This window comes from Bombus vancouverensis, chromosome 9, assembly GCF_051014615.1.
Source record: "Bombus vancouverensis nearcticus chromosome 9, iyBomVanc1_principal, whole genome shotgun sequence".
NCBI lineage: Eukaryota > Metazoa > Arthropoda > Insecta > Hymenoptera > Apidae > Bombus > Bombus vancouverensis.
The window spans coordinates 1,492,969-1,510,342 of NC_134919.1; the positions used below are offsets into that span (position 1 = coordinate 1,492,969).

At 27.0% G+C, this 17,374-nt stretch overlaps 4 protein-coding genes across 7 annotated transcripts; 3 read left to right on the plus strand and 1 right to left on the minus strand.

The window, feature by feature from the left end:
* The first annotated feature begins 343 nt into the window (after positions 1-343).
* On the plus strand, positions 344-2,675 carry LOC117160013 (leucine carboxyl methyltransferase 1). The gene is made up of 4 exons (XM_033340378.2): positions 344-720; positions 1,327-1,510; positions 1,577-1,928; positions 2,019-2,675. The coding sequence occupies exons 1-4, from the start codon at positions 511-513 to the stop codon at positions 2,221-2,223; spliced, it is 951 nt and encodes a 316-aa protein (XP_033196269.1). The 5' UTR covers positions 344-510; the 3' UTR covers positions 2,224-2,675.
* A 1,951-nt stretch (positions 2,676-4,626) lies between these two features.
* On the minus strand, positions 4,627-7,965 carry Acadvl (Acyl-CoA dehydrogenase very long chain). Its single transcript, XM_033340376.2, has 8 exons — positions 7,729-7,965; positions 6,880-7,084; positions 6,586-6,804; positions 6,078-6,506; positions 5,739-6,002; positions 5,310-5,666; positions 5,024-5,239; positions 4,627-4,912 (listed from the first exon to the last, which is right to left on the minus strand). Exons 1-8 carry the CDS (start codon positions 7,797-7,799, stop codon positions 4,784-4,786), a joined length of 1,890 nt encoding a protein of 629 aa, XP_033196267.1. The 5' UTR covers positions 7,800-7,965; the 3' UTR covers positions 4,627-4,783.
* A 366-nt stretch (positions 7,966-8,331) lies between these two features.
* Positions 8,332-10,346, plus strand: LOC117159990 (mitochondrial nicotinamide adenine dinucleotide transporter SLC25A51). Its single transcript, XM_033340320.2, has 3 exons — positions 8,332-8,683; positions 8,817-9,076; positions 9,160-10,346. The coding sequence occupies exons 2-3, from the start codon at positions 8,930-8,932 to the stop codon at positions 9,871-9,873; spliced, it is 861 nt and encodes a 286-aa protein (XP_033196211.2). The 5' UTR covers positions 8,332-8,683; positions 8,817-8,929; the 3' UTR covers positions 9,874-10,346.
* A 346-nt stretch (positions 10,347-10,692) lies between these two features.
* Syn2 (Syntrophin-like 2) lies at positions 10,693-17,095 on the plus strand. Of its 4 annotated transcripts, none has more exons than XM_076621433.1 (11): positions 10,693-11,154; positions 11,882-11,986; positions 12,063-12,261; positions 12,575-12,700; positions 12,784-12,945; positions 13,018-13,202; positions 13,281-13,439; positions 13,503-13,727; positions 13,804-14,007; positions 14,065-14,180; positions 14,581-17,095. In XM_076621433.1, exons 1-10 carry the CDS (start codon positions 11,092-11,094, stop codon positions 14,170-14,172), a joined length of 1,536 nt encoding a protein of 511 aa, XP_076477548.1. In that variant the 5' UTR covers positions 10,693-11,091; the 3' UTR covers positions 14,173-14,180; positions 14,581-17,095. The 4 variants fall into 4 exon arrangements, with proteins under 4 accessions (XP_076477548.1, XP_033196209.1, XP_076477547.1 ...); XM_033340318.2 differs by having other exon boundaries at positions 16,095-17,095; XM_076621432.1 differs by lacking the exon at positions 14,581-17,095 and having other exon boundaries at positions 10,694-11,154; positions 14,065-14,362.
* The last annotated feature ends 279 nt before the right edge of the window (positions 17,096-17,374 follow it).

The window sequence follows — 17,374 nt, forward strand, 5'->3', positions numbered from 1 at the left end:
CATAAATAATTACCCATACTATTGAAATTACATACTGTTCTCGCTTAATATCTAATAAATAAAGATGGTAGAAAAGGAAGAGTATTTTATTCAATATTAGTTATAATTATTGATTTCGTTTTTTGTACAAAATATTTTCAGGAAACATTATGTGGAAATTGTATTGATTAATTTAGCTCATGTATAATTAATGGTATTAATGGATATTGTAAATAAAATAAGTCATACACAATAGTAAGCTATAATGAGATACATTAATATTTTCTACACATATGTACAATATCTATTAAGGTATAAGTTGATGGTTAGGGGATACCCCTACTGTCAGATAACCCGCACAGCAGGCGCAAGCTTGCGCCGCAAGTAGATGCGAATCTACGGCAATCTCTACACAGTCTTAAGCAGTATGGTCGCTTGTGCAGTTTTCTATGAGTGACAAGTAACGGTTTCTACATAAAGAAAACGTCGAATAATGATTTATCATAACTGAAGTGAACCAAAATTGGTGTAATGATCAAAGATATGGCTGATGATGAGGCCATACAGGCCACTAATGACGATGCAAGTGAGTGTAAAAGATATGCGGTTCAACTTGGTTACTGGTCCGATCCATTTATTAACTTTTTCGTAAAACAACCTGGTCGGAAAGCTCCGGAAATCAATCGTGGTTATTACGCAAGAGTAAAGGGGATTGAAGTGTTCGTTGACAAATTCCTTAAGGTATTTAATTCCGCTTTCTTTGAATTTCACTATTGTAATTTCAAAATTCGCATAACCTAGAACATAATAGAAACAATCCGGGATACAGCTGATTTGAGTAGCAAAGGACATACAATGCCGGAAACCTTGACCTGGCCGAGGCCCTGTCCTAATTTCCAAAGTTCTCTTTTTACCATGAAACATTAAAATAGGTTAATCTAGTGCAGACAACGCATCTTTTTCTATAAAAATAACGAACAATTGAAAATTGTGTTTATAATTATTAAACGATCTTCCGTCTCTTTTTAGTTAATAAAAGATAGAAATACTTTTATTTTTCTTCTTTAACTACTATAATTAATTAGAATCGTAGGCAATCTATGTATATGCAGTTATGTACACAATCATTATAATCGTTTATTAACTTTTATAATCATTAATTTACGCGGAATAAAGAATGCGAATGTCATGATAGGATGAATATTTTAGTTTCATTATTTATATATATATAATAATATATATCTCAATTTTATATTATAAAATAAACATAAATTATTAATATAAATGTATACACCTAAATAAGTTTACCTATAACACACAGATAACATTAATTTATGATAAATGTAGCTATCTGGTGAAAAGGGGCAAGTTATAAACTTGGGTGCTGGATTTGATACTCTCTATTGGAGACTTAAAGAAGCAGGAAAGTGTCCAGCAAATTTTATCGAACTTGATTTTCCTAACATTACTGCTCGAAAATGTTATCACATCAAAAAACATAAACAATTAATAGATATGTTAAATACAGAAGGTAGAGTATATTTTGTAATTTTTGTCTTTATATATAGATTCTTTTTAGTTAGAGTTCACTTTGCAGATGGAGAAATTAGGTTTTCAACAACAGATCTACATGCTGCCAATTATCACTTGGTGGGAATAGATCTGCGACACATATCTGAACTTGTTAATAAGTTAACACAAGCAGAAGTTAATTTTAATCTTCCAACCATGTTCCTTGCAGAATGTGTCTTAGTATATATAGACACAAGTGCAGTTTCTGCATTATTAAAATGGCTTGCTGGAAAGTTTCCAAATAGTATTTTTGTTAATTACGAGCAAGTGAACATGAAGGATAAATTTGGTCAAGTTATGTTGTCCAATCTACGTAGTCGTGGATGTTTGTTGGCAGGTGTAGAAGATTGTGAATCTTTGGAAACTCAACAAAGACGGTACTCTAATTTTGTTATATTTCCTTTGTGTATTACCTTAAAAGTAATAACCATTTTATCAAAAATACAACTTAAAAATGTACATTTCAGCTTTACAATAAACAGTTGGGAAGGCTCTAATGCATGGACAATGGTAGAGGTCTATGATTCACTGCCTCTAGATGACCGTAGTCGAATCGAACATATAGAAATGTTGGATGAGCGAGAACTTTTAGTTCAGTTATTGCAGCATTATTGTATCTCAGTTGCTTGGAATGGACAAATATTTAAAAACTTGTCTATAGCACAGGGTTAGCTTTTCTAACTCTTCTAAGTTACTCCAGGTAGTGATACTGTGTCATTAAAAATCTATAAGCTTGTAAGTACATATGTGGTAACTAATGATACAAAATCATTGATTTTTAAGTTAATAAGTTTTGATCTTAAATTTTTAATATAGAATAATACATAGCTTGATTTATAGTAGTGTATTTTTTTATTATGTATAGATATCTCTTTCATATATATTTGAAGTATTATAAAAAACAATTCATATAAAGTTATATAAAATTGATGATTTATTCAAATAATTAATTTTATCATGTTAAATTTAAAACAAATATATTCTACTTCTATTGTGATTTGTGTGCTATAAATATCGTGAAAATAATATTAAAATGGTATTAATGAAAGATTAAAGCCCTTTCATATCTTTTTGAGCAGCTAAATATAAGATAGCATAAAAAATATAAAACTAATTTTCAGTCATGTGATGTTTATTTTATTGCTATGAATTCCATGTATTTCCTGTAAAATTAGTATTTTAATTAGAGCTAATCTCAATCATTAACAAACTTTATTTCCCTATCATTTACTACTTTGTACTTGGAAGTTCTTATAATTATATTTATAAATTTCATATTAAAAAGAATCATAATTACAGATAATATTTTAAATTATTAATTAGTTCACTACATATGCAGTTTCTTATGAAGGTAATTTATGTGGAGTAACAACATGCAACGAAAGAAGGATTTTACTTAAACATAAAATAATAGAACAGCACATGTTTTGGAAAGTAATTTTTGAGTATATTGTTTTACAAATGCCCTAATTTAAACGATAATTTACATGTACAGAAAGAATTAATTAAAATACAATTACTATTCACATTTATAAAATATTATCACTTAGGATATTAAGATATAACACATTTTTGTGTATTAAAAAATATATACAGAAAATTGTATTTCCATTGTTATTATTTTCGTAGAAACATGATAGATAGACGGATCATAAAGTCGTAAAAATATTTCTCAGGAAACAAATTATCAATACATTAATTAGACAATATTTGAGTCAGTTTTATTCCAATGAATTCAAGTTGACTCATTACATTGTCGACAACTTAATAAAATACAAACAATGTTATTTTCTTATAAAGGAATATCAGGGTTGTGATATAAAAACTAAAAGTAATGTGGAAGAGTGGAGAATTTATCAGATGATAATGGTATTAAAAAATTATTATATTGATCATAAAATCGTTCTTCGTTTATACACTTTAATATATTGATTCTTATTTGACTTTATTAGTGCTTCTTTTTATTTGTGATAGTATATTTACTAATATTCTTATAAAGGCTTATTAGACCATAAGGTATAGTACATAGGGGAAACACACAAATACATATATTAACAGATTGTGAGTTTGTGTTATAGAATTCATATGTTTTTAAAGATAAGATTGCATACCTGGAGTAACACAAACACTAAGAAATAATCTAATATTCTATTTTTCTGAAAAGTTATGGATCACAGTTGTATCTGTCAGTAATGATAAATTCTTTCCAATTTCATGTTCTAAACATTCAATAATAAAATCATACCTCATCATAATAGTTTCATACCACTTTATTTGCGTTTGAATGGCATTTATTATACATGTTAAATATTTTAAATAGCTTAAAGTTTGAGACTCAAATTGATTTATCACTAATTATCATGAATTGGAGAAAAACACTGCCAATGTATAGTTGAAATGCAATACATTTATTATCAAGTTCTAAACAGTTGTAAACTTTTAGATGCTGAAAGAACAAGTATTAAATATTATTTCATTACTGATTTTTATACAGTCAAAAACGTTGAATATATGTGTAATTAATGATAGTTTCTGTTTTGTAAATTCTAAAGAAAAAATTGATAATTTGAATCTCAAACTTAAGTGTAATACTTCTTATAATACGAAATACACAAATTTTGTTTTTGCATGTACTTCACCTAACGATTAATGTTATTAATGTCTTATATGGATGCTGTAAAAGTTAAATCATACAATGGCTATATTCTCTATGTGCTTCCATATTATAGACAGATAAAGAAATGATCAGAAAGTATATTCTTACCTTTGTGTAATGTTGTGATATTGTTAAATTGTGCATTTATATTACGATTAAAAGAAGATAATCAGGAGTTAATGTTAATTATAAATTAAAATACTATGGTACTTTTTTTCTTATATTTAATATCGCATTTAATGAAAACGTAAATAGGAGGAATGTTATCAAACATTTTTAAATGTATGATACAGAAAAATTCTACTTGCATTTAATTTATTATAAAAAAAACCTCCACACACAAACTTATTGTACATTACTCTATTTCTTAAGCATTCAATTCACTATTTTGTGAGATTTAATGAAAAATAAACAGCATCTTCTTTCATGTGTATATTCTTTATAACAGTTTATTTACAATATCTCTTTTGTGTAAAAATATCAAAAAAATTTCAGTATTGTTACAGATTTAATATTTCTAATATTATATAAGTCGTTAATTATTGTACATTAATTATTCAATGTCTGAACGTATCATTAAAAACATAGTGGGTTTAGTTGAACACATCCACCGGCATCACACATGTTCTTTGAAATTTTGGTTAAATTAGTAAATACATTTAATTGTTTATCAAATTTCAAATTAGAATTCGCACGACGAGATGCCTATAATAGTTAATTTAATAAAAATAAAGTATAAAATATAAATAAAATATATATATATAAAATAATATGAAAATAAAAATTGAGTATATATCAATAAGATTATATGCTTACCACAGAACACCAAGTTTCTGCCATAAGAAGTTCATGCTCCATACTTGGAAGTTTTTTGTTTGCAGATGTAGTTGCTCTGCTTAATACAATAGCCATAGTGTATATATCAAATGCTGCTTGAGCTAATCTGTTAAGAACAAATTGTTGCTCCACAATATTATTTGGTCCATATCTGACAATGGCGCTTTCTATACTTTGACCAAAAGTTTCTATGCTCTGCAAAAATCAATCAATATCAATTAAATATTAATATATTTATGTCATAGTACTATGAATTAATATAAACCTTAGCACACAATGCAGCACTTTTGTCTAAATTAGGATGAACTAAGTGCATAAGATTACGCGTTGATGACAACCCAATTGTTCGCATAGCTCTTTTGCTTAGTTCTTCAAAGATCAATCCCAAATTGATGGTAGGAATTTTAAATGCTGACATTATTTGTCGCAAATGTATGCCTGCAGATTGAAGCCCAGAAAGTACAACAAAAATACGGAGGACATCATTGGTTCCTTCAAAAATTCTAAAGACACGTAAATCTCGCAGAACTCGTTCGAGACCAGTATCTTTCATATATCCCATTCCACCGAGTATTTGAATAGCTTCGTCACAAACCCACCATGCAGCTTCCGATGCAAAACACTGAAACAATTGTTTTGAACTAAAAAAATAAACAAATTATTAAATTTTATTTTTTTTGTACTAGAATCTCACTTTAGAAATTGCAGCTTCCAAATAATAATCCTGACTTCCATTATCCATGTTTCCCGCAATTGAATATGCAAGACTCTCAGCTACATAGTGTAACATCGCCATATGGCCTAATTTTTCCTGTATACTTCCGTAATAATCTATCGTGTGTCCAAATTGTACTCGTTGTGTTGCATGTTCCACTGCTTTTTTGATACAATAACGCATAGTTCCGGAAAGAGCAGCAGCCATACCAAATCGACCATTATTTAAAACATTCATTGCAACCTGATAAAATACAAAGTGTTTAATAAATATTGTTTAAACAATTTGTAAAGAAATTTTATTAAAATCTACTTATACCGAGAAACCTTGTCCTTCGCTCCTTATAACATTCTCTGCTGGTATTTTAACGTTTTCAAAATTTACTTCTGCTGTATTACTACATTTAATACCCATCTTTTTTTCTGGTGGTCCGCTTGTTACCCCACCAAAGGATTTTTCAACAATAAATGCTGTAACTTTATCCTTAGTTTCACCAGTTTTTGGATCTTTCATAGGGACTTGTGCAAAAACTGTCATTATTTCTGCTAAACCACCATTTGATATCCAAATTTTATTGCCATTTAAGACATAATGTGAGCCATCTGTTGACTTTATTGCACGAGAACGAATTGAGCCAGCATCTGAACCACTGCTTGGTTCTGTGAGGCAAAATGCTGCATAATCTCCACTGCAAACTCTTGGAAGATATTTTTCTTTTTGTTCTGGGGTACCATATAAAAGTATAGCCTATATGGATTAAATTAAATTATTTAAATTATTATTTTTATATGGGATATCATAAATAAATAAATAAATAAATATATACCTTGAACCCTATACTTTGATGTGCACCTAACATAATACTAATACCTAAGTCGTGATATCCACATATTTCAACACATCTACTATATTGCGTATTAGTTAATCCTAGTCCACCATATTTCTGAGGAACTTGGAGACCAAATACTCCAAGCTCCCACATTGTCTGTAAAATTTTTCCATCTATCGATGCATTTTCATCATTCTTCATTGGATCATTTACTTTCTAAAAGAATAAGAATTTAAATTAAATTGATAAATTTCTGAGAGGTTTCTCACATTTTTGTTAGAACCTTGTTACCTCAAAAAATTTTTCTATGGGATCTATTATTAATTTTAATGTGTCAAGTTGTTCTTCATTCAAAACATCTGGAAATGGAAATGTTTGAGTAGTCTCTAATTGACCAAGGAAAATATTCTTAACAAAAGATTGAGATTTTGAATCTATATTTTTTTCCTGCTTTTCTTCGGGTGCATTTTTTGCAGCAGCTTGTGTTGCAAAACATCTAAAATACGTCATATTAGATAAGTAAATATCAAATAATTTATTACTTAGATTAAATTTTAAATTAAGGATTCAATTACATAATTTTTTTGTCATTTTTATATCACAGATAGATATATATATATATACATATTATTAACTTTTTTTATATATAATGTATTGATAATATTTATTGCATTTTTAAAAATTATTTATATAAATATATTATAGTTGCATATAATAATGAAATTGATGATTATTGATTGAATTTTTCCGTTGTTCATCAAATTGTATGAATAACAACTGTTTTTAATTTTTATGTATCTAAGTATCATCTTATCAAGTCAAAATATACATTCCGTTTACATATATATATCATATTTATCCAAAGTCCAATTAGTTAACATATTTTACATAAATATAAATAGTTGAAATACAAATTTATAAATTCGTATATAATAACTTAATAATAATTTAATTAACATACACAAAATAATTTTTGCCAATTATTTTAGAAAGTGTCAGAAAATGTGAAATATATAGAATGTGCAGAGCAGTCTGCTATCTTCTGACAGATAATTGTTGGGTACTTTTATATGACACATACCTTTAACAATAGTATAAAAATGCTAATGTATTATTATATTTCAAAGAAGAACAATTTACCTGGCATTCGAGTTAATGATTTTAATAAAATTTGAGGGTTTTAGTCCAATATAATTTGTAATTCGGAGCATTTTCAAAATTCACGTTAATACACAAATTTTACGAAATATTTATTTCCAATATAATAAAATGAACTTAGAAATTATTTTTACACCCTAAAATAAAATTTAAGACAAAACAGAAAAGAAGTAATCAACTTTTATGAAATTAGGACAAAGTTTAATTCTATGCTACTACCATTACAAAAAATTGAACTCATGTACAATATAAGAAATGGATCTTATATACATGTGGATACGACACACACACATACACATAGATATATTTACATGTTTTTATGTTCAGAAATTTTAATATCTATAATCGATCAATAAAAGAATAATATTAAACAATTTTGCTTACATGTTAATTAATATCAATTAGAAATATCTAAACAGATGTTTTACATGATTCATATTTTTATTTTAATATTTTATTAAGAAAAATTAATTTTTGTTAATCTAATATTTTGTCACATTTCCATTGCAAATTGCAATAGAAATTCCCCTACTCTTTCTCTCTCTCTCTCTCTCGCCTTCTCTCTCCCTCTCGCCTTCTCTCTCTCTCTCTCCCTTTCTACGGTCATGTTTTACAAATAAATAAAAATGTAATTCATATTCTGTGAATAACATTTTTCCGATTATGTGTATCAAGAAATGTATTTTGAAATTTGATATTTTGTAACTTTGATTGGTTCACATATGTATATAACTAATTGGTGTCGTATCTGGTTATGCAAAGAAAAAGAAAATTAAAGATTAAAATCTTGACATAAGCCGACGTTTGAATAATCAGTACTGTTCGTAGTACTTAAGAAAGAAATGCGAGTTGGAAATTTGGTGAACCAAAAAGCATATTTATGTCGGATTTATGGTACATATAAAGCGACATGGGCTGAATATGAATTGCATAAAATGTGAGTTATATATTTACAAAATTGTACATATATTGAGCGTATAAATGTTACAGGGTGTATAAAAATTACATAATATGAATAATAATGAAATGTTTTACATATTGAAATCATATTATTTACCTATTAATTACAGGTAAACGATTTATTTAATTCGAACGATGTAAGGAGGAAATGGTGTAAAAGATATAATTATGATTGGTTGCTACTAAATTATAGTCTGAACAAATTATTACGCAAAGTATTAATATGAGTAACATTGCTTCACAAAATGTCTCACTAAGATCATTATTAACACTTAATAATAATGATTGTAAAGAATTTGTTTGTGGATGGGGTGCTGCAGTAATTAATGTATCTATTACTTTTCCTATTAATAAGATTATATTTAGACAGGTATGTGTAAAATAAATTATTTTGTAATATTTTAAACATCAGAATATACATATTAAATAAATAAATTTCTGTTATTGTAACAGATTTTGGAAGATGTTCCAGCCAATACTGCGTTTCGTCAGATATCTAAAGAGGGAATAAGATTATTATACCGTGGGATCTTACCACCCCTTTGTCAGAAAACTCTTTCGGTTAGTGTAATGTTTAGTATGTATGAAGGTTGTAAAGAACGTTTGTGCACATTAACAAATAATGATATATTAAGTAGAATAATAGCAGCGCATTTTGCTGGTACTGTTGAGGCTATGCTTATGCCCCTTGAAAGAGTACAAACATTGCTCCAGGATTGGCGGTATCATGATAAATTTAAAAATACTTCGCATGCATTTAAATATTTATTAAAAAATTATGGTATATCAGAATGTTATCGTGGATTAGTACCAATTATATATAGAAATAGTTGTTCCAATTTCATGTTCTTTATTCTCAAAGAACAATCAAAAACATACATTGGTGAACAAGAGTCATTATTTACAAGTTTTATTAATGGTGCTTTAATTGGTGGTTTCACAAGTACTGTATTTTATCCTATAAATGTAATAAAAATACATATGCAGTCAAAAATAGGTGGTAATTTTGAGAAATTTATGACAGTTATTCGTGAAGTATATGTCGCAAGAGATAGAAGAGTAATATCATTTTACAAAGGTGTGCATTTAAATTGTATGCGATCATTTATAAGTTGGGGAGTTATAAATGCATCTTATGATTTTCTAAAAACAATCATGTTTTCATAATAAATTTATGTGAAAAGTATTTAAATTTATTTAAAGAGGAATGCTTATATGTTGTTTCATGCGTAATTTCGCAGATAGTGTTTTTTGATTAAGTCTATTAATTGCACATTTTTTCTTACAATAAAGCATTGTGCAGGAGAAATAAAATTTTTGCTATTGTTATAAAAATGTGAAATAATTTTTTATTTTAACAGATGAAAGCAGATTATAATTAATAAACTAATTATATAAAGTAACTTGTATAAAGAAAATATAAGTTATAAAGGAAGTTGTGTAGATTAATTTTATTATTCATTGTTAATAAAAAGTGAACGCTCTTCTGTTTAATTATGCGTTCATAAATAAAACCCCAATGGCACAATAAACGGCGGAGAAATTTGCATTGTATATATTCTTTAGATATTTTTCGATATAACTGTGTATTATTCTACTGTTAGAATACTTATACCTTAATAAAAATCTTATATTTTCTATGCTGCATGTGTAATGCACTTTTTATTTCGAATTCCTAAAGAATGGAATTCAATGTATTTTATTGTACAATTATGATTAATAAATAATATAGCAAATTTCGATAATGTGCAGTGATTAGAAAACATAATATTACTTATCTGCATTTGAATATCATTCTTATCGCTATCCTATGTCAATACATTTTTTATATATTACATATGTTAAAATTTTATCACTGAATTTATCAAATCACATATAAATAACTAATATAACGAAATATAAATAATATACTAAAATATTCTGTTTTCGTATTTCCCGCGATTTGAAACAAACGAGGTACCATCGATGCGCGTTGCAGTGTATAAATCGATGCGCCTCAGCCGCGGGCTTTTAGCTACTTTTAGCCCACTCCAATTTTTCTGCGTCCCGGTTAACGGGGTTTTTACTTCACCGAACGTTTTAAAACGTCACGATGGTATGGTTTGAAAAATCACGATTTTCGATAAATTTGTCACATTTTAAAATATCGTGAGTTCTTGATTACATATCTTCTGCGAGTACTTTGGTGAATTTTTTTTTATAAGAACAATAAGAATATGATCTTGGCTTTTCATTGTTCGAGTAGTACTTGCAATTGTGTCGAACGATTCGTCTAAAGCTATGTTACTTGTTATATCAACAATTTACGAAACTTTGTTAACCCCGGAAATTTGTGTTTGGCAATACGGGGGCTTGTATGTATGAGCTGCATAATTATATTAAATAATGAGAATCAACGCAACGAAAATGAGTACTCCGATCGAGGAGAAGATTGATCAGAAGCTGAAGGTAAGCAATTAATATACTTAGTTATTTTAAACATAATTTAGTGTTTTTCTGATAATTTTTTAAAATCCAAACATTGTTAATGTGAAAGAGGATATTGCAGTACATACTTATTTCACAGTCAAATTTTATCGTTAATTTTTGGATTATTATTATTTTAAAATAACGAAATATAAATATGAAATAGATGAATCATAAAAAAATTGTAATTTTTCAGAAATTTTAGGAATTATTTATGTTATAAATGTAATAGTATAATATTAAAAAATTATATTGTTCCATATTCTTTTTTATTTCAACTGTATAGTCATTTGAATATCAAGATATATAAAAAAGTTTGGTACTATAAGTTAAAAATAAACAATTGTAAATTGTTTGGGAATATCTATATAATAGAATGCATATTTATAAAGTAATTGAATGATACAGTTAATTAATTAATATACAGGGATATTTGTACTTCAAATGGAAACTAGGATTGATTTTCTAAATTTATCAATGATGAGTTTAATATTTTATTATACTCCTATAATATATATAACTGCTTATAATGGATTTTTATGTATATATTATTTGTACATATGAAATATATGATTTGAAGGATTTGTATATAAAAATTTAATTTAATATATACAACTCTTTTAATATATATTTATATAATTCAAGATAATTACTTCATTTAATGTTCATTCAAATAAATCAGATTTCAATATTTATTTTCTTTGAAAAGGTGAGGACAGGGATGGTGAGTGTTAGTGATGGAAAAAGTAAGTCAGTACCAATGCGTTTACATCTGTCTATGGAAGTTTTAAAGCTCCAAAGGGAAGATTTAGAGGTAAAGTTTAATATCATCATATTATGTCATTACTATCTTATTTGTATGATTTATAAAAAGTAATACTGATTTTCAGCAGACAGCAAATCATAATAAACCACCATTAGATGCTAAAGAGAGAATGGTGCAAATCACTAGACAAAAAGTTGGAGGATTAGGATTAAGCATAAAGGGAGGAGCAGAGCATAAACTTCCTGTACTCATATCTAGAATTTATAAAGGTCAGGCAGCTGATGAATGTGGTCAACTATTTGTAGGAGATGCAATTATTAAAGGTAAGTTCAGTAATCATTAAATATAAATTATTAAATAATTTTTAAATATTTTTTTATTATAATTAATGGATGTAAATGATATGAACTTTGATATTTCTTTATGAAAAGATATTTCATCAATAAGAATTGTATTTCTGTATATAGGTAGTCCTGAATGCTTATTCTATTTGTGTCAGACCTGTCAATATTGGTTTCTTCCTTTGAAATATTGTTCCATGTTAGCTATTCGCCTATAGTGTTACAAAGTAAAACCCACATTTAAAATATCAGTGGAAATTATATCATTTAAAGTTATAATTTTATTTTTTTATAGTAAATGGAGAATATATAACTGCATGTAATCATGATGATGCTGTTAACATTTTGAGAAACGCAGGTGATATAGTAGTTTTGACAGTAAAACATTATCGTGCAGCAAAGCCATTTTTACAAAAAAATGGTAAATATGATTTATTCAATTCTATGATATAAACTATTTTCTTTTGCATTTCACTGTATTATTTGCATTAATATAATTTTTAGAAAAAGAAGAGAAATTAGATAATGTTGCAAATGGAGGTTCAGAAGATGAATGGTTATCACCTAACAGACAAAGTGGTAGTCCTAGATGTGGTCATAGTAGACAAAGTTCAAATGCATCAGCCACTTCAATGCAATATAAGAAATGGATAGATGTTATAACAGGTTGAAATAATGTTTTATGATATGTTTCTTCTTTATTTATTTAAGGGAGCTAATAATCTTTTGTAATTCCAGTTCCATTAATGATGGCTTATGTGACAAGATACATCTTTGGAACAGATAAGTTAAGAAGAAATGCGTTCGAAGTAAGAGGATTAAATGGTGCACGTACTGGTGTAATACACTGTGATGATAGTGCTATTCTGAGTCAATGGTTAAAGTATATAACTGATAATATTACAGGATTAACACATTTACAGGTGAAAAACATAATATTCCAAGTTCATTTATTTATAATTTTCATATACTTGTTTATAATTTACATAATTATTTTTCAGATGAAATTATATAATCGTAATTTTGGAGTCGGTGAACGTATAGAATACATGGGCTGGGTTAATGAAGCAGTAAGCAATAGTAATCAGCCATGGCAGAGTTATAGACCGAGATTTTTAGCACTGAAAGGACCCGATTTGTTATTATTTGAAACGCCCCCTGTAAGTACTAATAAAGTATTAACAGTGTATATTGTACAACTAAATACTATGATTTATTTCTAGTGTAATATAGGAGATTGGTCACGATGTGCATTAACTTTTAAAGTATATCAAACAATGTTTCGTGTAATGCGAGAGTCCGAAAATGTAGATGAAAGACAGCACTGCTTTTTAGCACAAAGTCCGGGTAAACCTCCACGATATCTAAGCGTTGAAACTAGACAAGAACTCTTAAGAGTTGAGGCAGCATGGCATACTGCAGTGTGTTCAGCTGTTACACATTTGAAAGTTAGCAATAAGCTTTTATGTATTTCGTTAGATATTATTTATAGAATTTTCTATTACAATATATTTTCTCTTATAGAGTAAAACCTTTCCTGTTACTTTTAATGGAAGGAGCGCAGGATTAACCTTAGAATGGACTCAAGGTTTTACACTTTCTTATGAAGATATTGGAGAGACTGTATGGCGTTATAAATTTTCACAATTAAGAGGATCTAGCGACGATGGAAAAAGTAGACTGAAGTTACATTTTCAAGAGTTGGATAGTATCGCTATTGAGACAAAGGTATTTATTTGTTATAAGTAAAAATAATTTATTTCCTCATGTTCTTTTTCTTTGTAGGAATTGGAATGTTCTCAGTTGCAGAATTTATTGTTCTGTATGCATGCATTCTTAACTGCAAAGGTTGCTGCAGTTGATCCAACATTTTTAACATCAACAACTCCGTAAGAATCGAAGTAAGTATTATTGCCAAATAAATCACAGAGGAAAATAGATCACTATTCAACATTCATATATTTGCATAAACATACAGAAATATTCTAGTTAATAAATTAGATCAAAGATATGTCAAGTACTAGTCAATTTTTGAGAAAGATATTTATCATTTTTGAAAAAATTATATAAATGTTTTACTTTACTGCCTCTAGTTTTATTTGTATGGAATATTGGTGAACTTTTATAGTTAGCAATATTAATTTCCTCGAGTTATTTTATTTATATATATTATGTATTTTATGTTATTTTATGTATACGTGTTATTATGTACCTTGCTATTAATTAAGCACTGCTATTTATTTTTTATACTTCATAGATTAGGTCGATTATAAAATACAGATATTATTGTTTTACTTTTAGGAACGTTTTATATGACATTGTTTTAATATAGCAGTCATATTTTGCATTTATTACGAAAAAAATGTCAGAATTTAAAAAAAAACTCGCGCTCGTTCATGATTTTTAAGTTCCAGTGATAAGGCAATCTCTCTTGAGCAATAAGTTGTACATTCAAATTTCCTTTCATGTATATCGGGTGCCTTAAAAACCATGAACAAGATGTAATTAATAAGTTTAAAAAGTTGATAAGTTAAGCATCGAAGTTGAATAGTTCTCTAGAACAGCAAATCTTATGCATTTAATACCAACAAGTATGTATTACATTAGAAAATTTCATTTTATGTTAAAAACCGATATTTAAGATTACATTAGTCTGATATTAATTTCAAATCAGTATTATTCGAGCGAATTAAAATCATGGTGTAATAATCTGATAGCAATAAGTAGTAACAATAGACCATGGTGGCCATCTATTAAAAAATTTTATTTATAAATATATAAATGATGGAGGATAGATTACGAATTGTAGAAGCTTATCATTGAATGAGCTTTGTAAGTAATTAAATTGCTAATTATCTCTTTTTAAATTTTAGCAGTGCATTTTTATATGGATCTTGATTTGTGCATACAACATTAATTTAAAAAAGATAGTTTCAATATTTTAAGCTTCGTTTGTTGAATATTTTTTATTTTTTCTACATGAGAATTCTATTGTATGAGAGTTTCTTATTACATCGCAAAACTTCATTTTCCTTCATCATATTTAAAAGCTATAATGTTACCAAGTACATTAAAGTAACTTTTGGAACAAGTATCACACCTTGTGCAATTAATCTATCAATTTACAAATCTATTTAGAGCAATAAATGTATAATGAATGAAGAAACAAAACAAATGCTGTTTAGATTACAAACTGCACTTTGTATTAACCATGATACACGATTTTTATAGTTAAGATATTATGAGAATTTTATCATAACCGTCTCAAAAAACTAATAAAACTATGTGTGCTTATATGTATAACTATATGTATAAGTATATTCTATTTAACAATTAGTTATTCGACTTTCTTAGTTAATTTACTATTTTAAAAAAGACATATTTTTAGCACCTACATAGAAATGGATTTTAATAATAAGAAAGTTGTTGAAAATTTCATTTTTATTGCACATTTTAAAGGTCTCCAGTTACTTGTAGAAAGTGCCTATATTAATATATATAATACAATAGTAATTATACAAAAGAGCATTATTATTTAAAATTAATCTTGTTTATTTTATTCTTATTATATTATCAGAGCGTTACCATGGTCAGAATTTTAGATACTATAGTGGTTTATCATTAAAAGGCACTCTAGAAAGATCACATTATTATATTCAAGTGTTTCATAATGTGTTTTGTAATTTGGAGTTTTTTTATCTTTTATGCTATGTTATGTTTTTCATGTTCATTTAAGAAACGACCATATGCATATAATATTGAACAATAATACAATTTAGGGATTAAGTAAAACTTATTGCTGAATTTAATTACAGAAGCATTGCGGTGAATTTTGATAATTTTTAATGCTGTTAGAGAAAGAGACGAAATAGTCCAAAGAAACGAGAATACAGGGAAGTATTGTTTGTAGGCAATCACTTGTTAGACTCGCAATTTAATAAAAGTGTAATATCTGAAAAAAACAGAAAAGTATTTCCAATACGAGTCAATGCATCCTTAAAACAATTGTAATTATTCCTAAGCAACTGTAATTACTAAGTGCAGAATATGTTGCAATATTCTATGATACTCCTGTTTTTTTATTGTACACATGCATCGCGTGCATTCTATAGTTAAATTTAGATTATTATTAAAAAAAAACTGCACAACTAGATTAAATAGATGAAATAAGCAAGACATGAAATTAAACTGTGAGAGTTAAGCATAATGTATTTATTTGTTATGAATCATTGTTTTAAAAACTACATTTTCAAATGAGATCATTGGAGAATCCCCCATGTGAAAATTTGTAATTTTTAAAGATCATAATAAGTATTTATTTATGTATAAATGTATAGAGTATGTTAAATATATGCGATGTTGTAAATTTTAAGTTGAAATAACACAAGATCTGTATCATAATTTTTTTAAATTATTTATTACAATAAAGTATTGTATTGTATTTAATGAGCTTGCACAATATTATAATATTTTAGAGGATTCTACAATGCATTGGCATTTGCATAAGTATTTGAAATCATTCTGTGCTAGACACAAATATCAGTGTATATAGAGAAACATGGCCATACATTTTCTAAATGATAAGACTTCAGTTTGAAACTGTTAATTCTGAAATCCCATTTCTCCTCAGTTTTCATTAAATGCCAGAAAAAATCTTTTTCAAAATGACATCATTGATATGGGATTACAGAAATATAACTGCTAAGAGCAGAAAAAACATTCTTATCTTATATTTTAAAATATAGTTTATATGTTATAATGTCTATCCACCTATTGACAATATGTTTTAAAATATATTATTGTTAGAAGTTAAAAATATAAACTTGAAATATTTTCTAAATTCCTATCACCCAATCATACTACATGCTGTTAATTACAGTTTGTTTTTTAAATATTCAAATAAGTTTTTTTCAGAATTTTTATTCCAATCAAATTTAATAATGTCGAATTTCTATTTTTTTGTACAATCAAGTTTCATTAACTATTTTTTTATATTTAACTTTTAGACTATATGCTTTACTCATATGAGATTGAAAATTTTTTGTATCAAATTTCAACAAAAGATCAATTTATTTATTTCTAAGTTTTACATATA

What these genes read in the sequence shown, in the direction of transcription:
- Syn2 (XM_076621433.1), top strand. Translation starts at nt 11,092, where the DNA reads ATGAGAATCAACGCAACGAAAATGAGTACTCCGATCGAGGAGAAGATT. An exon ending in AGGAGATGCAATTATTAAAG is followed by an intron (nt 12,262 to 12,574) that starts GTAAGTTCAGTA and finishes ATTTTTTTATAG; the next exon opens with TAAATGGAGAATATATAACT. An exon ending in GTATCGCTATTGAGACAAAG is followed by an intron (nt 14,008 to 14,064) that starts GTATTTATTTGT and finishes TTTTCTTTGTAG; the next exon opens with GAATTGGAATGTTCTCAGTT.
- LOC117159990 (XM_033340320.2), top strand. Translation starts at nt 8,930, where the DNA reads ATGAGTAACATTGCTTCACAAAATGTCTCACTAAGATCATTATTAACA. An exon ending in ATAAGATTATATTTAGACAG is followed by an intron (nt 9,077 to 9,159) that starts GTATGTGTAAAA and finishes TTATTGTAACAG; the next exon opens with ATTTTGGAAGATGTTCCAGC.
- Acadvl (XM_033340376.2), bottom strand. Translation starts at nt 7,799, where the DNA reads ATGCTCCGAATTACAAATTATATTGGACTAAAACCCTCAAATTTTATT. An exon ending in ATCAAAGTATAGGGTTCAAG is followed by an intron (nt 6,507 to 6,585) that starts GTATATATTTAT and finishes TAATCCATATAG; the next exon opens with GCTATACTTTTATATGGTAC. An exon ending in GTGCTGCATTGTGTGCTAAG is followed by an intron (nt 5,240 to 5,309) that starts GTTTATATTAAT and finishes TGATTTTTGCAG; the next exon opens with AGCATAGAAACTTTTGGTCA.
- LOC117160013 (XM_033340378.2), top strand. Translation starts at nt 511, where the DNA reads ATGATCAAAGATATGGCTGATGATGAGGCCATACAGGCCACTAATGAC. An exon ending in TCGTTGACAAATTCCTTAAG is followed by an intron (nt 721 to 1,326) that starts GTATTTAATTCC and finishes TGATAAATGTAG; the next exon opens with CTATCTGGTGAAAAGGGGCA. An exon ending in AGATATGTTAAATACAGAAG is followed by an intron (nt 1,511 to 1,576) that starts GTAGAGTATATT and finishes TTCACTTTGCAG; the next exon opens with ATGGAGAAATTAGGTTTTCA.